Source organism: Monodelphis domestica, chromosome 3 (assembly GCF_027887165.1).
Source record: "Monodelphis domestica isolate mMonDom1 chromosome 3, mMonDom1.pri, whole genome shotgun sequence".
Taxonomy (NCBI): Eukaryota; Metazoa; Chordata; class Mammalia; order Didelphimorphia; family Didelphidae; genus Monodelphis; species Monodelphis domestica.
In genome coordinates this window covers 234,102,270-234,124,272 of record NC_077229.1, presented here as the reverse complement: position 1 = coordinate 234,124,272, position 22,003 = coordinate 234,102,270, and the positions used below count along the sequence as shown (strand labels likewise).

Here is a 22,003-nt window from a genome sequence, read left to right as displayed (position 1 = left end):
GAGAGATGTCTTGCCCTTTTCCCATGGTCAAACTACTGAGAAGGGAAAAAGAAGTCGCCCTGGCCCCAACCACAGTGGGCAGGGCAGAACAGGAAGAGTCTCTGAGCCCAGGAACCCAGTCTAGAAGGTCCAGGGAAGGCAAGGCACGCGGTCAGCCTGTGAAGACCCAGCCTGGCTTGGGAGCGCATGCGCAGAGCCGTGGGCGGGCTCTGGTAGCTACACAGTGGCGCTTTTGTTCCCTTCTGGGCTTCAGGCTGGCAGGTTCCTGTCAGACTTCGTCCTTTTCTCTCCCAGACGGAAGTGTAAGGCCGCCGGACTTAAAGAGAACGGGTAGGGGTGGTGGGGAGCATCTTTGCTCTTGCAGCAGGGAGGATTTGGCATCCGGAATCTGAGGACCCGGATTCTAGTCGTGGCTGCTCTGTCCTGCTGTGCGACCCAAGGCCAGTCCCCACACCTAACTGGGCCTCAATTCTTTCCTTCCGGAAATGAAGGAGCTGCACTAGGTTAGCCTCTGGGATCTCCTTCCTGCTCCCGAAATCTGTACCCCCCTCTACTCCGCCAAAGGCAGTGCCTCATTGGTCAAACACCCCCCCCCCCCCCCCCTGCAGTTGTGGAAAGGTCTACTTTGGATTGTGGTGAGGGTAGTGCTGTGAGATTTAAGACTCATCCTTGATGCATATTTTCAGAGTATTTTGCATTTTACCTGTTAATTAACAACAAACTAACAAACTTTAGCCTTCACACTTGACCACAGTGATAATGGGCATAGAAATAGGGGCAGAAAATTGACATTTCTGAAATTAAATATTTGAAATTAAAAGCCTTCATATATATATATATATATATATATATATATATATTTCTTTTGAGACTAGTGGTGACCTGAAGCATCTGAAATGTGTGTGTGTGTGTTAGGTTAGGTTATGGTTATGGAGATTAAAACATTGCATCAAAACCAAGCATTTATTAAGCACCTACCATATGACTGGCACTGTACTATTTGGGAATAGAAGGAAAGGCAAAAAGAGTCTGCTCTAAAAAGCTCACAGTCTAATGGCAAAAGACAACATTTAAAGAATTATATACAAAGAAGATATGTATAGGATAAATTGGGAGTACTCAAAGGAAAGGCAATAAGATTAAAAAGGACCGGGAAAAACTTCTTGTAGAAGATGGGACTTTAGTTAAAATTTAAAGACATTGGGATCTTGAACTTCTCAGGTCATATGAAAGCTTCTGAGTGATAATTTTCCAAGAAACGCCTAAAGTAGCCCTGTGCAATAATGTTCTGTGCAGGCTGCTATCAGAATAATAATAATGTTTTTGCTGTTGTTCAGTCTTGATCAAGTCTACATGACTTCATTTGAAGTTTTCTTGGCAGAGATACTGGAATAGTTTGCCATTTCCTTCTCTAGCTTATTTTATAGATGAATACTTGATGAGAGTTAAATGACTTTGTCCACGGTCACATAGCTAGTAAATGTTTGAGGCCAGATTTGAACTTGGGAAGATGAATCTTCCAGACTTAAGGCCCAGTCTTCTATTTATTATGCCATATAGGTGTCCTAATAATAATAATAATAGCTAGCCATTTTATAACACTTTAAGATTTACAAATAAATTTAAATATGCTATAAGGTAGGTACAATTAATACCCCCATTTTATAGATGAGGAAATTGAAGAAAGGTTAAGCGAATTGCTTAAGACCATATGCCTAGTAAGTATCTCAGGCAGGATATAAAGTCAAGTTTTCCTGACTCCTAACCAACCATTTATCTGTTATGCCACCTAGGTGCCCATGTTTCAATCTATTGGAAATTTATCATAATCCTTGAATGAGGCAATTTTGGCCTATATTTAAAATTAATTACAGTAGGAAGTGGCGAGCACTCCAGTATCTTTGCCAAGAAAACCTAAATGTGGTTACAAAGAGTAGGACAGAACTGAAAAAAAAGACTGAACAACAAAATGGAGAAGAAAATAAAAAGAATTATAGAAGTAGGTCTCACAAACTAAGCTTACCCTTTGTTCATTAATCATTGTTTAGTATATAGTAAATAACTATAAGACTTTAATCTTTTCACATACATTAAAATTTCTTTGATTGATTTTGTATTATTAAGATTCTGAACTTTCAGTGAAAAGTTTAAAGAAAAAATTTCAATATTGAACTCTGAATTTTATTAACTTTCTAGTTGGCTTTATACCAACATAATATTGTGAATAGAAGTAACCATACATTTCTAGAATTTTGGTTCTTCCTGTTGTTGATCAGGTAGTTTACTACTTTTCTCATTTTAAAAGACTAGGTTGCTCACTGATGCAGTCAGCAGAAAATATGAGTGTCTCTGGGAAAGAGTCCCTGTTCTTCATCAGCCCTCCAGATCTACAAAAGCTTTGTGCTGTTAAGGTAGTACTAAGTAACCAAGTGGCAGAGACAGAGATTAGAAGCACACAGTTGAAAATGTGCAGGTAAAAAAGCATTTGTGATCTTTGGGGTTTATGTTTCTTAATGAGATGGTATTTTACAAATATGAAATTTACAAATAAAATATTTAACCTCTATAACATTTCAGCATTTCAGTGGCACTGTGGTCTCATAGTTACAACCCAAATTTGGTATGAGTTTTGTCTATGCCTTTCAATAATTCAGTCATAGACTCTATTCTAACATCTCTAAAGGAACTTCCTCTAGGTTTTTGGTGTGGTCCAAAGACTCCTGAGGGTCCCTAAGAAACTTTCAGGAGGATCCTTGAAGTCAAAACTACTTTCAGAATGAAAACTGCTCTCCAATATATAGTCATAAAGAGTTTCCTGGTTCACCAAGCAGTGACTTGCCTAATGTTACAGAGCCAGCACATGTTAGAGTCTCTACTTAGCCCCAGATCTACTTGACTCCAGGCCAGCTCTATGTCCACTGTACTGTGCTGCCTCATTTTATTTCTTTGAGTGCCAGTTCTAAATCCAGATCCCTCTTGTGCTAAAGTCTTAGGCACCTGGACTTCTCTAGGGCTTCCCTGTTGAACTGGCTGGCAGCTTGTAACACCGGGCCTGCAATCTTGGCTCAAAGATCACTGTGGCTAGAACTCTTGATCTCCGGGGGATAACTGCCTACACCTAAAACTAAGAGGGACAAATGAAACAAAAAGAAACATTTCCAGATCCATTTCTCAGAGACACTGCTGTAAAAGAGAGGGAAAACAGGGGAATTCCTGAAATCTTTTCTTTCTTACTAGTTCAGTTCATGGCATCCACATTGAAATGAACTGTGGGAAAAAGCATAAACCAGAAAAAGAGGGATTATTTCAGGCTGACCAGTTTTTAAATCTGTAATGGATTTAAATAGCCAATCACCCACGTTAGAGGACAGAGAGTATAGTCTTAGGAGATCCTGGCATACCTAGGCAAGCTTTTCAGGGAATCTCTATGTTAGTTTATCTGGTCATGCTCCAAAAGCCTCAGTACACAAAAATGAAATAATCTTTGTCCTTGTCCTTGTCCTTAAGGATCGTCTCTTCTCAAGTAGGGGATATTCTGGGGCTAGTTCCTTGAAGTTAGCTCAGCAAAGAGTATTAGAGGAATAGGAATTGTAAAAAGACTCAAGAAACCTGAATTCTAGACACTGCTTCTCATTACTTTGAACAAGTCTTGGAGACTACATGGTACAGTGGAAAGATAACTGGATTTAGAATCAAAGAACTGGTTTTCATCATAGCTTTGCTACTTACTAACTCCATGACCCTGAGAATATTTTTTAACTTCCTTGAGTCTCAGTTTCTTACTCTGCAAAATGAGAAAATTAGGCTAAACCTTTAAAGTTCTTTCCAGCTTTAAATATGTGATCTAATTTAATCACCTACCTATTGGGTATTTCTCATTTCCATACTTGGGATACATTTGGGAATCCAAAAAGGTATGGAAAATGTCTGAAAAAGAGTTGGGTGCCTTAGATGAGCAAAAGAAAACAAAAGGGTAGGAAGAAGAATTTCAAATTGCATTATTAGTAACTAACCAAGCCATTTAATAATTCATTCATTCAGTAATTATCTCGTAGAATAGTAGAATAAGCAAAGCACTGTGCTTGGAATTGGTGGCTGATTCAAAAATATATTTGCCTTTAAGGAATTTACTGAGTAATAAGAAAACAGTGGTTTTAAAATTTGCAAAATTAAATAAAAATAAGTAAAACATTAATAAGTCTACTTTAAAATTAATGCATTTCATTCCTTAGGCAATTGCTATTTATGTACCAAGAGCTTCTAACATCACCTGTTCCTGGACTATTAAGCCAGATTTGGGTAGTGATGACGGTCAGTGCTATTTTTTTATTCTTAATTAATAATATTGAATTATTACCCTTATCCCCAAATATGTCAGAATTACAAATGAGCTAGATTAAATTAGAAGCTAAAAGCAATTTGAATCATCACTACTTTTTATTTAAGTATAATCCCGTGGAAGAAAAAACTATACTTGGAACTTTAGCCAAAATCCACCAGATAATTTATTAAATGTACAAACTTTTGTGCTTGTGAATTTACCCCTCTAATCAGAATTTTCTTTGATTGAAACAATTTCCATTTTCATTTTATAGTATTTCTAAAGACAAAATTCCACAGCAAAGTAAAACAAAGATTTAAACATAGTTTAAATTTAGGGGTTTTGATTTCCCAAATGGTAATGTTAATGCAAGTACACTTCAGAGAAAATATTATCCAGAAAACAATTACTTCCTCTTTAACTACTACCCTGTTAATCTTGTCAAAGGTGAAAAAAAGAGATATTTCTCTTAACTAAATTAAACAAAGATCTTTCCACTTTTAATTTTGGCACTATAAACATGAAAGTCTCTTATTTCTGAGAACCTAGCTTCATCCCCAAAATGGAGTAAGTCTTTCTGTGTAAGGAAAACTGAATAGGTCTTCTGTTCTAGTTAGTCCAAAAATTAATTCCAGGATATTCATTATTTCTTAATATTTTATATCACAATTGAAGCCTTAGTGTTCCACAAACCACAAAGTAATTCTAGGACACCCAAATCATACTTTATTATTGTCTCTTTAGAGTTGTACAATTGATAAGTTTTCAGATATAGGTGAACCAGTAAATCTCAACTACATGATCATGAAAATGTGGCCAAAATGATAAACACATGCTTTGGAATTGAGATATAGTTATTCTCAAAACAGAGATTCAATTTTGTTACCTTTTCGGTGTCAAATATAGCATACATACACACACACACACACACATATATTTGCAGTCTGAGGAAGCCCATAGGTCCCTTCTCAGAATAATGTTTTTAAACAGATACAATAAAATCCACAGTATTACAACAAAACCCAATTATATGAAAATATAATTAACATAAATGTCAAAAAAGAAAGCAACCAACTCCATAGACCTTAGATTAAGAACTTTTGCTTTTAGAATAAATTAAAGTACACTGCAGAGATGTTTCTGTATTGTTCATCTCCAAATTTCATGATATGGAAGTTGATTTTTCTTTACAATATCCTAGTATTGGAATATAAAACAGATTTTTTTTTCCTCAAAATTTTTTTTTATCAATTGTACTCATTTTCCTTTCTGGAAAAATGAAAGGTTCTTCTTTAATTTAGTGTTTAGCTACCAGAAGAAAAATAAATTTTAAAACATTAAAACAAAAAAAAATATTTTCTTTGCATATAAAACAACAATTAACTTATTTTGAAATAAAAATGATTTTGTAATCATGTAAAAAGTTGTTTTTTATGAGTCCAACTTGGATTGAATAAGAAAATACAAACTAAGTTTCTTTTACTGAGCATTATAGTTATATACTTCAGTAAACATATATTGTATATAAGGAAGATATATTCATTGCCATTTCAGGTAGTCTAGATATCTTTTTTATTGTTATAAATAGTAATAGTCTCCGAAAGAAAACTTATCTCTCAGATTTAGGAAATTTAATTGAAAGGGGTTTCCTTGATTATGACATATTAGAAAATGCTTCTTTTTCCAGTTTCACTTGCAAGTCTTAGGATCTAGAGGCCTGCAGAATGAACAGGTATCAGCAGGCTGGGAGCAGGGCAACCATAGTTCTTTTTATTTTTAAGCTTTGACATCTATAATTTCCAAAAATTTTGTCCAAGAATTGTTTATGAAGAACTATTTCATCTTCCTAAAAAGTGACTGTAAATTTAGAGAACTCATAGGTTAAATGATCAGAAATTATCTTTTAACATATAAATGTAGAGTCTAAAGTATAGGAAAAGTGGAAATCAATAGAAGTTGTTTAAAATGCAAATTTCTGTCATGATGGTGTCAAGAAATTTTCTCTCCTAAGAGGATTGGGACCCCTTTGGAGAGGCACACCAGGCAACAGGGATCTGATAATGATAGGCCAAACTGAAAACAAAAAGTACCTAAGGAAACCACTAGCAGCATCAAATTCATACAATAAAAATTTAATATTTCTAATTTTCAGATCTACTTAGCAGCATTTCTGTGGCAATTTAAGATAGATAAGTAACCTTTCACAGGATAGAGGAAGGAGTTGTTTAAGGGAACAGCAGGGGAGCAGTGTTCTGGGGGAATATTTGAGTTTGAAGCTGTTATCAGAATCAGATATGCCTTGTTCAAGGACTGAGACAAGGGAAAATGAACCAATACTTTTACAATTGTGAAAGAGGTGAGACAAAACTTTAGGCAAAACTGCAATGTTGAGATAACCATTTAGACCAGACTGTAAGTCTCTTATCCAAGGACAACAAATAGTTGTTACAGTAATGGATCAAATTATCTACTTTTTACTGTGTTCATGCACAGTTTATTATATAATGTTGCCTCTCTAACAATAGTTAGGGACTCTGCATTATTAGGCAGATCAGTTGGTTGAGATGGGGAGGAGTCTCTATATTGTTAGTCTATAGCAGTGAATAAAGGAGCTGAAAGGAAGAAGGAATTGAGCAAGTAGAGATAAAATTATAAACCATTCAGTGGTACATTGACTGAAGGTGCAAAAGCTAGGTAGAACCAGGCTAGAACCTCTGTCTTGGCCCAGTTAGAAGAAAAGGGTGGATGTTTGTTGGACTAATTAGGAAGCAGTATAATCCAAAGTGATATATCATAATGTGCAGATAGTAAGCTAAAGGGAATAATAAAAATTATAATTTATAATTGTTTAAAAATTTATAAAACTTCATATTCATACATACAATATTTTACCTATCTCATAAATATTAAAAAAACAAACCCCTAAACTTCAAACTCTTCTTCCTGCCTATACTTTTTATCATGTTGCTGAGAAGTTTTGACTCTCCCATCTTTGATTTTTAAAATGATATAATAGATATTTAAAAGAGAATGTCACTAGCTTAGTATCATAATAAAATTTATAACTTAGGGATTAATAGAAGAATGAAACCTTTTTCTAATTACCATTTCTACTATTTCTTTATTGTGCCTTCATATCTAAGCAAAAAGATTACCTCTGTTCAAGGACACTTGTTAGGAAGACTTGAATCTGTACTTTATATATTACTTTCATTTTTTGTGTATTGAAATTACTTAATATTATATTTATTAAATTTTAATAAATTAAAAAAAATATATGGATCTTTTTAGATACCATTTTACAAATCAGGAAAACTTCAGGCCTATACAGAAAAACATGGAGCTAAGGTAGGTTTGTAAAATTTTTTGCAATACTCAATAATTATTAAATTGACATGTTTCATTTTGCTACTACTTATAGTGAACAAAACTGCGGATATCTTTTTAATTTTAAATTAATTAATTTATTTGTTTGTATGTTATATTAAAATTCCTAGGTAATTCCCTCCCTCCTTACCTCACACTAGAGAAGGCATCATTTGACAAAAAGATATATGCCTGCATAAAATTTTATCATGCTTGTTTCTTTTTATCAATTCTTTCTCTGGAGATAGGCATACACAAGTCATTCTTCAAACAATATTTTGTTGCTGTATATGATATTCTCCTGGTTCTGCTCATTTTATACTTCATCATTTCATGTAGAGCTTAACATGTTTCTTAAAAAATTAACCTGCTAATAATTTCATATGCTGTAGTAGTAATCCACCATGATCATATATTACAACTTCTTTAGCCATTCCCCAATTGATGGGCATCCGTTCAATTTCTAGTGTTTTGCTACCACAAAGAGAGCTGCTATAAATATTTTAGAATATATAGATTCTTTTCCTTTTCCCCCAATCACCTTAGGAAATAAACCTAATAGTGATATTGCTGGGTCAAAAGATATACACAGTTTTATAACTATTTGAGCATAATTCCAGATTGCTGTCCAAAATGGTTGGATTGGTTTATAGTTCCACCAACCATGTATTTAGTGTTCCCGTTTTTCCACATCCCCTCCAACTTGTGCCATTTTGCCCTTCTTTCATTTTAGCCAACCTATGGGATGATATCTCAGTTTTATTTTGATTTGCATTACTTTAATTATCAATAATGATTTAGAGCATTTTATATAATTATATGTAGATTTGATTTCTTCATCCAAAAACTATCTGTTCATATCTTTTGACCATTTATAAGTTGGGAAATGGCTCATATTCTTATAAATTTGACAATATTCTCTCTATTTATTTTGGATATTATACTTCTGAGAAACTGTCTATAAAATTATTTTTTCCCAATGTATTGCTTTACTTCTAATTTTGGATACATTGGCTTTTTATTTGTACAAACCCTTTTTAATTGAATGTTTAAAAATTATCCATTTTATATCTCACAATGCTTTCTATCTCTTGTTTTTTTAATAAATTCTTCTATCCATAAATTTATTGGTAATATGCTCCCTGTTCTTCTAATTCCCCTTTTTATAAACTGTTTTTATAGAACTGCATGTGAGACCAATAATTTTGATTCTCATCTTAGTGTACATCTCCATTGTGGAACAATAATGTATCCAGGCAAGTAAAAACATAGCTACGTGAGGCAGCCTCCATATTCATAGACTAACTAGTAAATGCCCAGAGTACAAAAACTAATCTATGCATCCTTGGAACTCTGACATTGCCAAACCACTTTAGCATTCATTATTTCCATTGCCAGGCTAGAGACATCCTTCTGAGCATTGTTTCCATCTCTTACATTTTTTTTGCCTGGCACATAGTAAAGAATTATTTAAATACTTAATTTTTTAATTTTGAGGCATCTAAGACTTGGGGCTGACTGTGGTCTCATTATATTCATAACACTTTGAATGACTTTGGGGTACTTGACCTAACTAGTAGAGTTTGAGTGATCAGAAATATCTTAGTGTAGCCAAAGTAAATTTTAGCTGAGTTTATTCAAGAAAGGCTTCTTGTTGTTCACCTTTACCAAAGAACATTATTGATCTGAAACTAGAACCTGAGGTCAAGGTCCTATGCTATCCTTCTAAAGCCATAAATGGGGTTCCTAACCTGGGATCTGTGAACTTGGTTTTTAAAAAATTTTTGATAACTATATATTAAAAATTCTATAATTGATTTCCTTTGTAATCCTATGTATCCTATTTTATGCATCTAAAAGTATTGTTTTGAGAAGAGTGTGCTGGTAAATGTTTAACAACTGGCTTACTTTTAAAAATATGCTTGACATACTTTTAAGTTTAAGCTGCATTATTAACTCCATTATTTTATTAAGTCTCGACAATCGGCAAAACAACAAATCAAACTCTGATTTGGAGTTTGCTAATTTCCATGGTGCAAATGCTCACATGGAAATTTTATAAATCAACTCTTCCCAGCCTGTTCAAGTTGGTTCTAAAACACTTCTGGTTTCACCTTCTTGCAAAAGGGGTATATTGTATTAAGAAGATTAAGAATGTAGGATCTCTTTTCCTCAAGAGTTTTTCCTCCTTAGAAATATTCTTCCTCGCTTCTTGCTGGAAAACAATTTCTTATAAGGAACTAATAGATAACAGCAGCTAACACAATGCTCCCAAAGCCTTACTGTAGTTTTAAGCTTAATAACTTAAAACTATTTACTGGAATATTACATAAAAATTTAAAGTTTGCAAAAACCTTTTCCTTATATTACTGTGTTATAAAATATCATATCCTCAAAACAGTCCCATGAGGTAGGTGTTAATATTCCTATTTTACACATCAGTAAATTGAAAGTGAGAGAAGTTTAAATTATTTGCCAAGGGTAACACAGCTAACATGACAATGGGGATATTTAAACTTAAATTTTCTTGACTCCAAAGCCACTATCTATCCATTAGGGGCATAAATAAGGGGATGTTACCATTCTGATAACTCGCCAAGATGTTCTGAAAGAACTTTACAATATTTACTAAACAAAAGGTAAGAATTTCATTGCTTTTCATTAAGAAGTTATGAGACAAAGAATTTAAAATAAATGTCTAAATAGAAAAATATTTCTGAATATACGAAAGCGTGACAGAATTAATTTAATAAATGAAATATAACTCTACTACTGATTCTCCTTCTCTACCCACTCCACTCCCATTAGTCAAGAGAAGTTAAATGACCAAAAATGATTGAGCTAGAAAAAAATAGTAAATCCATTTAAAAGAACAAAAGGTCAAAAATATCAAAGAAATTAAAGAAAAAACAAAAAGGAAGTAAGTTTAGAAGTACCAGATTATAAACTTTATCATAAGGCAGTAGTGATCAAAACTATTTGATGCTAAGAAACAGAAAGGTGACTCAGTAGGACAGAGTATACATAAAACACACAGTAGTAAGTGATTATAGTAATCTTGTGTTTGACAAATGTAAAGATTCAAGCTTTTGGGATAAGAATTCACTATTTGGTAAAAAATTATTGGGAAAACTGAAAGCAGTCTAGCAGAAACTAGGTATAGAACAATATCCATTTACCAAAATAAAGTTGAAATGGATACAAAATGGAGACATAAAGGGAAATAGCATATTAGAAGAATATTTATACAACCCCCCCAATATAGTCAAGATTAGAAGGAAAGCAGAAAATTAGGGGCAAAATTTTATAGACAGTTTCTCAAATAAAGGTCTCATCTCAAATATATGGAGAACATTGCCAAATTTATAAGAATGAGTCATTCCTCAATTGATAAATGATCAAAAGATATGAATAGGTAGGTTTTTGGATGAAGAAATCAAAGCTATATATAGTCATATAAAATGTTCTTCAAATCATTATGGATTAGAGAAATGCAAATTAAAATAACACTGAGATATCATCTCACAAATATCAGATTGACTAAAATAATAAAAGGTAAAAATGGCAAATGTTGAAGGGGAAATAGAAAAATGGGGACACTAACATACTATCGGTGGAACTATGAACTGGTCCAACTATTGTAGAGAGCAATCTGTAATTATGCTCAAAGAGTTATAAAATTGTTTACATCCTTTGACCCAGAAATACCACCATTAGATCTGTTTCCCAGGGTGATTGGAAAAAAGAAAAAGAACCTTTATGTTCTAAATTATTTATAGTAGGATTCTTTGTGGTGGCAAAGAACTAGAAATTGAGGGAATGCCCATGAATTGGAGGATGGCTAAACAATTTGTGATATATGATTGTGATGGAATACTAATGCACTTTAAGAAATGATGAACTGGTTGATTTTAGAAAAACATGGAAAGGATTTGCATGAAATAATGAAGAGTGGAATGAGTAGAACCAGGAGAACATTGCATAAGCAAAAGCAGCATTTTTTATTTATTTTTGATTTTTGATATTGAATTCAGAATACATTTCTTTTTTTTTTCCTTCCATTTGAATTAGTTTATTTAGTCAATTTAGAACATTATTCCTTGGTTACAATAATCACATTGTTTCCCTCCCTCCCGTTCACCCACCCTTCCCACAGCCAACTTCCCATAGCCTAATTTCAATGGGTATTACTGGTGTCCTTGATCAGAACCTATTTCCATGTTGTTGTTTACACTAGGATGTTCATTTAGAGTCTACATCCTCAGCCACATCCCTTCGACCCATGTATTCAAGCGGTTGTTTTTCTTTGGTGTTTTTACTCCCACAGTGTTTCCTCTGGATGTGGATAGTGGTTTTTCACATAGATTCCCCCAGGTTGTTCAGGGTCATTGCATTGCCACTAATGGAGAAATCCATTACATTCAATTGTACCACAGTGTATTAATTAGTCTCTGTGTACAGTGTTTTCCTGGTTCTGCTCCTCTCACTCTGCATCAATTCCATGGAATTTGTTCCAATCCCCATGGAATTCCTCCACTTTATTATTCCTTTGAGCACAAAATAGTATCCCATCACCAATATATACCACAGTTTGTTCAGTCATTCCCCAATTGAAGGGCAACCCCTCATTTTCCAATTTTTGGCCACCACAAAGAGCACAGCTATGAATATTCTTGTACATATCTTTTTTCTTACTACCTCTTTGGGGTACAAACCCAGCAGTGCTATGACTGGATCAAAGGGCAGACAGTCTTTTATCTCCCTTTGGGCATAGTTCCAAATTGTCCTCCAGAATGGTTGGATCAATTCACAACCCCACCAGCAATGCATTAATATCCCGACTTTGCCACTTCCCCTCCAGAATTCATTACTTTCCTTTGCTGTCATGTTAGCCAATCTGCTAGGTGTGAGGTGATATCTCAGAGTTCTTTTGATTTGCATCTCTGTGATTATAAGACATTTAGAACACTTTTTCATGTGCTTATTAGTAGTTTTGATTTCTTTAACTGAAAATTGCCTATTCATGTCCCTTGCCCATTTATCAATTGAAGAATGGCTTGATCTTTTGTACAATTGGTTTAGTTCTTTATAAATTTGAGTAATTAGACCTTTGTCAGAGGTTTTTGTAATGAAGATTGTTTCCCAATTTGTTGCTTCTCTTCTAATTTTGGATGCATTAGTTTTGTTTGTATAAAACCTTTTTAATTTGATGTAATCAAAATTATTGATTTTATATTTTATGATTTTTTTCTAGCTCTTGCTTGATTTTAAAGTCTTTTCTTTCCCAAAGATCTGACAAGTACACTATTCTATATTCCCCTAAATTGTTTATAGTTTCCTTCTTTATATTCAGGTCATTCACCCATTCTGAGTTTATCTTGGTCTAGGGTATGAGATGTTTATCTAAACCTAATCTCTCCCATACTGTCTTCCAATTTTCCCAGCAGTTTTTATCAAATAGTGGGTTTTGGTCCCCCAAACTGGGATCATTGGGCTTATCATAAACTGTCTTGCTGAGGTCATTTACCCCAAGTCTATGGTGCTCAGGGAGGGGTAGTATCTCTGGTATGGAGGGCTTGTCATGCCCTATAGGGCAGCTCTCCAACCTCTGACCCTCACCTGACACCCAGCTCTCACTTGTGGCTCCCAGTAGCTGCTAGCATGCGGCAGTGGCCACACTCCGGGCAACGGCTTCGACAGGCCGACCAAACCTTGTGAGGGTATCCATTGGGTCATAGACCCCTGGTGAACTAAGGCTTTGCTCACCCAGCATGTGAAGACTGCTTTGGCGGAACAGGTGGAAGAAACCAACAAGAAGGTTCAACGGCTTAGATGGTGACGCAGCAAAGCACTGTGGAGTGCTTAGGGCGTGTTGGAGCACAAAAGACAACACGGCCATCCCATACAGCTGAGGAAGTCTCTAGGTGTAAAGATTTTTCGTGCCATTGGACCCAGGCTTCCAACGCTGAGAGTGGGACTGTCTCTGTGCAATGACTTTTCCACTTAAATCTCCTTCACGCACAAGTGTCTTTGTGCACACTCATCTATACACCATAGATAAAAGCGCACAAAGACAATCGTCATCCTCGGTTACTGAGGGACTACTACTAGACTATTCCACTGATCCTCCTTTCTCTCTCTTAGCCAGTACCAAATTGTTTTGATAACCACTGCTTTATAGTATAGTTTGAGATCTGGGACTGCAAGTCCTCCTTCCTTTGCATTTTTTTAATGATTTCCCTGGATATCCTTGATCTTTTGTTCTACAAAATCAACTTTTTTATTTTTTTTATAATTCAGTAAAAAAGTTTTTTGGTAGTTCAATGGGTATGGCACTAAATAAGTAAATTAATTTGGGTAGGATTATCATTTTTATTATGTTAGCATGTCCCACCCATGAGCAATCAATGTTTTTCCAATTGTTTAGATCTAGTTTTAATTGTGTGGAGAGTGTTTTGTAGTTGTATTCATATAGTTCCTGTGTTTGTCTAGGCAGATAGATTCCTAAGTATTGTGATAGAGACATGAAGATAGAAAGGTTTTGCAGGACTTGTGGACCAAGATGCAAGGGGGAGGGGACTTTGTCTCTGACTGAGACATACCCTCTCTCCCTGGAGGTTTGAAGCTGACTCAAAGACTTTTGTGAGGCAGACTTAGTTTTGGGGGTTTCTCTAGTTCTGGGCAGTCTCCTCCCCCTGTCAGCTCAACTGCCAACAACTTGGGACATTTCATTGGAACCCTGGTTCTTGCATTCTTGCATCTTGGTCCACAAGTCTTGCAAAACCTCTCTCTCTTCATGTCTCTATCATAGTATTGTATATTGTCTAGGATGATTTTAAATGGAATTTCTCTTTCTTATTCTTGCTGCTGAAATGGGTTGGAGATATATAGAAATGCTGATGACTTATGCGGGTTTATTTTGTATCCTGCAACTTTGCTAAAATTGTTGATTGTTTCAACTAGCTTTTTGGTTGATTCTCTAGGATTCTTTAAGTAAACCATCATATCATCCGCAAAGAGAGATAGCTTAGTCTCCTCATTGCCAATTTTAATACCTTCAATTTTTTTTCTTCTCTAATTGCTACTGCTAGTGTTTCTAGTACAATGTTAAATAATACAGGTGATAATGGGCATCCTGTTTTCTTTCCTGATCTTATTGGGAAGGCTTCTAGTTTATCCCCATTGCAGATGATGTTTGCTGATGGTTTTAGATATATACTTTTTATTATTTTTAGGAAAGGCCCTTCTATTCCTATACTTTCTAGTGTTTTCAGTAGGAATGGGTGTTGTATTTTATCAAAGACTTTTTCTGCATCTATTGAGATAATCATGTGATTTTTGTCAGTTTGCTTATTAATATGGTCAATTATGTGGATGGTTTTCCTAATATTGAACCATGCTTGCATTACTGGTATGAATCCTACTTGGTCATAGTGAATGACCCTTCTGATGACTTGCTGGAATCTTTTTGCTAGTATCCTATTTAAGATTTTTGCATCTATATTCATTAAGGAGATTGGTCTATAGTTTTCTTTCTCTGTTTTTGACCTGCCTGACTTTGGGATCAGTACCATGTTTGTGTTGTAAAATGAATTTAGTAGAACTCCTTCTTTGCTTATTCTGTCAAATAGTTTATATAGTATTGGGATTAGTTATTCTACAAATGTTTGATATAATTCATTTGTGAATCTATCTGGACCTGGGGATTTTTTCTTAGGGAGTTCTTTGATGGCTTGTTCAATTTCTTTTTCTGATATGGGGTTGTTTAGGTAATTTATTTCTTCCTCTGTTAATCTAGGCAGTTTATATTTTTTAAGTATTCATCCATATCACCTATATTGCTATATTTGTTGCCATATAATTGGGCATCATAGTTTTTAACGATTGCTTTAATTTCCTCTTCATTAGAGGTGATGTCTCCCTTTTCATCTTGGATACTGTCAATTTGATTTAATTCTTTCCTTTTTTAAATTAGATTGACTAGTACTTTGTTTATTTTATTTGTTTTTTCAAAGTACCAGCTTCTAGTCTTATTTATTAAATCAATAGTTCTTTGGCTTTCAAGTTTATTAATTTCTCCTTTGACTTTTAGGATCTCTAATTTAGTCTTCATATGAGGATTTTTAATTTGTTCACTTTCTAGTTTTTTAATTTGCATGCTCAATTCATTGACCTCTGCCCTTCTTAATTTGTTAATATATGAACTCAAGGATATAAATTTCTCCCTGAGTACTGCTTTGGCTGCATCCCATAGGTTTTGAAAGGATGTGTCATCATTGTCATTTTCTTCAATGAAGTTATTAATTATTGCTACGATTTGTTCTTTAACTAACCAGTTTTGGAGAATTATATTGTTTAATTTCCAATTAATTTTTTATTTACCTCTCCATGTGGTCTTACTAATTATTTTCATTGCATTGTGATCTGAGAAGGATGCATTTATTATTTCTGCTCTTTTGCACTTGATTGCAATGTTTTTATGCCCTATTACTTGGTCAATTTTTGTGAATGTACCTTGTGCTGATGAAAAGAAGGTGTATTCCTTTTTGTCCCTATTTATTTTTCTCCACATGTCTAACTCTAATTTTTCTAAGATTTCATTTAATTCTCTTACCTCTTTCTTATTTATTTTTTGGTTTGATTTATCTAGTTCGGATAGAGGAATGTTCAGGTCTCCCACCAGTAGTTTTTCTATCTATTTGATCCTTGAGTTCCACTAGTTTCTCCTTTAGAAATGTGGATGCTATGCCATTTGGTGCATACATGTTGAGTACTGATATTTCCTCATTGTCTATACTGCCTTTTATCAGGATGTAATTACCTTCCCTATCTCTTTTAACTAGATTTATTTTTACTTTGGCTTTGTCAGATATCATGATTGTGATTCCTGCCTTCCTTTTATCAGTTGATGCCAATAGATTTGACTCCATCCTCCTACTTTCCCCCTATGCATATCTATCTTCCTCATTTGTGTTTCTTGCAGACAGTATATGGTAGGATTTTGGAATCTAATCCACTCAGCTATTCGCTTGCGTTTTATGGGTGAGTTCATTCCATTCACATTCAGAGTTATGATTACTAGCTGTGTATTTCCCAGCATTTTGATTTCTACTCCTGGTCCTGCCTTGTCTTCTTTAACTATGTCCTTCTACACCAATGTTTGTTTTTAATCAGTCCCCTTAGTTCCCACCCTTATTTTACTTCCCTTTCGACCCCCCTCCCATCTTGTTCCCCCCCTTATTTTCCCTGTAGTCTTTCTAAAACTACCCCCCACCCTTTCCCTCCCTTATACTGCTTCCCTCCTCACCAGTCCGTTTGTTAACCTTCTACTCCCCTATAAGGCACAAATCTATTCTCTGCCCCAATGGATTGGATTGTTCTTCCCTCTTTTGGTCAATTTCAATGCTCGTAAGATTTGAGTATTTCCTATCTCCAACCTCTTTACCCTTCCAGTGGATTTATATTCTCCTCCCTCCCGCCATGAGCTTCTTTGTGATATATAAATTTACCCCCATTTGTTTCTTTTCCCATTTCTTTTAGTATTAACCTCTTTTTTTAGCTCTAGTTGTATACATATATATGTATATATATACATATGTATATGTATTTATGCGTGCATATATCTATATACCTATTTATGTCTTGTCCTTTCATCCTATACAGTTTGTCACTGTTCCCTCTAAGTGTAATTCTTCTAGCTGCCCAGGTGATAACAACAGTTTTTAAGAGTTACCAATGACCTCTTTTCTTATAGGGATATATAACATTTTAACTTATTGAGTCTCTTGGGGAAAAAAAGGGTTTTTTTGTTTGTTTTGTTTTGTTTTTCTTTTCCCCCTCTTTTTTTAATTACCTTTTGATGATTCTCTTGAGTTCTGTGCTTGGGCATCGAATTTTCTATTCAGGTCTGGTCTTTTCTTTACAAATTCTTGGAATTCTACTATTTTGTTGAATGACCATACTTTCCCCTATAAGAATATAGTTAGTTTTGCTGGGTAGTTGATTCTTGGTTGTAGACCTAGTTCCCTTGCTTTCCAGAATATCATATTCCATGCCTTTCAGTCCTTCAGTGTGGATGCAGCCAGATCCTGTGTTATCCTCACTGTGGTTCCATGGTATCTGAATGACTTTTTCTTGGCAGCTTGTAATATCTTTTCTTTGGTCTGATAGTTCTTGAGTTTGGCTATAACATTTCTGGGTGTTGTCAGATGGGGATTAAGAACAGGAGGTGATCTGTGGATTCTTTCAATTTCTACTTTTCCCTCTTGTTCCAATATATCGGGGCAGTTTTCTTAAATAATTTCCTGTAATATAATGTCCAGGCTTTTTCTTTTGCCATGGTCTTCTGGTAGACCAATGATTCCAAAGCCTGTGTCCAATTTACTGGGATTTCTATTTTATTACTTGCATCCTCCTGTGTATTGTTTGTTCTTGGTTCTTGCCTGTGCAGAAGCTGTCAACTGTAATTTCTTTCTTCTTTTTCTGTTGTTTGCTCATATTTACCCCTTCTTTGCTCCCCATATTTGTCTGTACTCTTGCTCCTCTCATTTTTTGGTTTTGGGGTTTTTCTGTCAGTCTCCCCTCTTGGGGCTTTGTCAGATCTCTCAGTGCAGTCTCTGAGGGAGGAGTGTTGGAGTCTGCCCTTCCCTGTCCTCTGGAGGCTTTTGATTGGATTAAAGCCCAGCAGTCAGTGTTGCAGCCTAGGCTTCCCTGAGTTCTGAAGACTTTTGATGGGGTTAAGTTCAGCTGGGTTGGGCTAGGTATGCTCTGAAGCCAAAAACCCCCTGGAAGGCTGGAGCATTATGTAAGATCTCCATGGCTCTGACCAGGCTACCAGCTACCTCTCCAGCTCCTTCCCCTCCATCTGTGCTCGACGCTCAGAGCTTGGCACTGACCTGCCCTCAAGGTACACCCTCCAGACCAGAGCCTTTGCCCACCCAGAGGTTCCTGCTGCCACTGGAGGCCCAGCACTCGGGGCGGGGATGGGTCCTGGGACCTTCCTTTTGCCTTCCCCTTAAACCCGAGTGTTCTTGGATTCTGAATTTTGGCGGCGGGGGAGGGGGGGAGGTACCTTTTGAATTGAGTCCAGCAGGAGGGTTCCTTTGCTCTGTCTTGTTGTTAGGTTTGATTTTAAGTCCCCTAGGAGCATTCAGTTTGTGATTGGTAAGGAAGGGTATTCAGAGGTCTGAACTTCTGCTCCTTCTATGCAGCCATTTTGACTTCCTTACCATGTAGGTATTTCTTTTTTCTCTTTTCTTTTCTTTTCTTTTCTTTTCTCTTTCTTTCTTTCTTTCTTTCTTTCTTTCTTTCTTTCTTTCTTTCTTTCTTTCTTTCTTTCTTTCTTTCTTTCTTTCTTTCTTTCTTTCTTTCTTTCTTTCTTTCTTTCTTTCTCTCTGTCTCTCTCTCTCTCTGTCTGTCTCTCTCTTCCTTCCTTCCTTTTAAACTTTTTATTGTTTTCCAATCTTCCAGTCTTTGAGATAGCTTGAAAATAAATTTTTGAGTATTGATCAAATTTTCATTTCTATCAGAGGTGCTTTTTTCTGGGTATATTTTATCTTTTTAATTTCATTTTCCCCATTTTCTTGTGGCATCTTATACAGCCATATTGTGTATTGAAAACTTATGTGATGGCAACACTGTCTTCTCTTCAGTAATAAGGATTAGTTGTTATAGAAATGTCAGCAAATCTGTTCCTTTTCACATCTATTTGTTCTCTTTTTATTTTATTTTGAATAAATGTTCTTGGTTTGGCTCAGTTTGATCCCATGCCTAGATTTTCATGGCTTTGTTTTCTTCTGCTTGTTGAAGTTTTATACTATATAGATTATTTTCTTCTGTAACGTTCACTCAACGAGTTTGTTGTCTAACTTGGCTTTGCCCCTGATTGCCATATCTTTCCTCTTTGGAAAGGAGATCAAATGTTTTCAGACTAAGGAAACTTTAAAGACTCTTTTTGATCTCTTCATTTCACTTAAATTTCCCCGTGAAATGATTATAATCAGAGTGCATTTCCAACTTTTTTGAGTCAGCAGCTTTTTTGAATAGGCTAAACTTGAGTTATTGTAATCGCATACAATGTTTAATTTTTATCCTTCTAATTTGGTGTTGATTTTTTTGGTTATATTTAATAATCTGATCATTCATAGGTAACTGATTCTGAAATAATTGCCACATCAGTAACCAATCACTTCCCTTTTATAAAGCTATAGTTATTCAGTAGTATTACCCTGATGCTTCATCATGGCATGGGATTGACCTAAGATTCTTCAAGGCTATGCCAGCAGAGTACAAGCTTGAGTGAATTTGTTCTTACTAGAAATTCTTCAATTATTGTCTTAAGCAAAGATTTGGGTATCTATCTAAGCCCAAAGAGGCTCCTTGCCAGTGGGCTATTCACTAGACATTCTTTAGGAATCAATGAAACAAAGAAAAATACATGAGGATTCAAAGTTCTTTGAAATCTCCTTCTGCTACTGAAGTAAGGGTGATAAAATGGATAAAAATGGAAATAAGTGCTAAGAATCACATAGTTTTACATTATCTATGCACACCAATAGCCAGTGTAAGTTCTGGTTCATCCTTATCTATCCTCCACCCTCTGGGTTCCCAGAGTTAGTTTGGTTACATCTCCCCTTTATGGTTCTAGGATTACTGAAGGCTCTGTTACAATCCTGTAATGCCCCCTGCTGGAGTTCTCATTACTTTATTTCCCTCAAGATTATCTGTTGAGAGCATGTTAATCAGCCAGCTATAAGTAATATTTAGAAAGGATTATTTACTAATGTGACATAATAAGAACAATTAGTACAAAACATCTTCCCCAAACGTCTGTAACATATTCTACCACAGGTGTATAGAATTGAGGGAAAAGTGAGTTCAAGCATAGGAAGCCCAAGTAGCAAAGAGGTAATTCAATTTCTGATTGCTAGAAGTTCTTTTCCCCCATTCATGGGGTGCAGAAGAAATTCCTCTTTGGCATGGTATAGACTTTTTCATGGGTTCTTTATAGAGTCACAAATCCAGTTTGTCTTTGGTTCTTGATCATACAGATACTGCTTCCATTTGATCTGGGACACCATTTAGGATATGGTTGGAAAGATAGGAAGTCCAATATTCTCTAGACTTTTAAAAGGTCAAGGATTAGGGGAGGAAAGGAGACTTGGTTAAGGTTCTCTTTCTTCCTCCCTACCAGACAATTCCTTCTCAGGAGAGTTTAAGTAGAATACCATACTTATTCCAATTTCTAGAATCAATATTTTTCCTGAAAAATGCTTTAAAAAAGGAACAAGAGAGCATAATTAAATCCTCCTACCAAATGAAACAGACTGGCTAGTGTCACTTGAATCAAACTGCCTTTCAAAATACCTTTTTGTACTTAGTTCAGGAACTAAATACAAGTATTTAATACAACAATCACGTTCAAAGAACATGATTAGAATTAAGATATGTTCCCACCTAATTAAAGAATCATAGCTAAAATGGGATGGAGTGATTTCTTACCTACTCTTACATACTATAAATGTGAAATGCTTCTCCAGTGACTAATGAATGAACCTATTTACTGGAACCAAATCATATTAATCTCAATATTCTCACTCTGAATGAAACAAAAAGATAAAAGAAATTTAAAGCTAAATGGAAAAGTCCTTTACAAGTCTTCTTGAAGAGGATCAGAGAAGAGTTGAATTTGTCTTGTATCCAAAGGTAACAAGAAACATCATTGCATGGAATGTCTTGTGGTGTTCATGATTAGAATTAAAAAAAAAAACACAACTCTGAATATAATTGAAGCTTATATATCCATTTCTATTGCAGTGGATAAGGTCATGGAGAAATTCTTTGGAAAGTTTGGTAAAATACTGCAAATTAAATTAAAATATACTTTAATATTCATTGACTTCAATGTAAAGATGGCATCAGGGGAGGCAACAAAAGATGTTGGAAAATATAGCTCAGGGTTAAGAAATGGAAGAGTCTAAGTGTTACTCACAAAAGTTTCATATTTATGAATCAAAAATACCAAGTACTATCTGCAAGAGAATCAGGAAGTGTTAGATCTGGTTAGCCCCAAGAAACATCACCAAAAAAAAAATGGAATGACATTACAGGAAATAGATAGGAAGAACAGCTAAACCAGACCAAGTATACATAGAGAAGACTTTTGCTGAAGGTGGTATAATTTTGAGAGCATTTAGCACTTAATTCTCAATATATCTGAAAGAAGAAAGATATCAAACATTTAGGGGAAATGCTATTTTTACTTACAAGAAAAGACAGAAACAAAAATAAGTAACTTCTGACCTGTAAGGTTACTTT

At 35.0% G+C, this 22,003-nt stretch overlaps 1 protein-coding gene across 1 annotated transcript in view; it reads left to right on the top strand.

Moving 5' to 3' along the window:
• Positions 1-209: 209 nt before the first annotated feature.
• C3H18orf63 (chromosome 3 C18orf63 homolog) overlaps positions 210-22,003 on the top strand; it is a 57,463-nt gene continuing 35,669 nt past the window's right edge. Inside the window, exons 1-4 of the mRNA XM_056823580.1 lie at positions 210-503; positions 2,306-2,473; positions 4,233-4,311; positions 7,613-7,669. Of these exons, the coding sequence (XP_056679558.1) occupies positions 2,322-2,473; positions 4,233-4,311; positions 7,613-7,669 (288 nt within the window). The 5' untranslated portion in view covers positions 210-503; positions 2,306-2,321. The remainder of the gene's footprint in view (positions 504-2,305; positions 2,474-4,232; positions 4,312-7,612; positions 7,670-22,003) is intronic.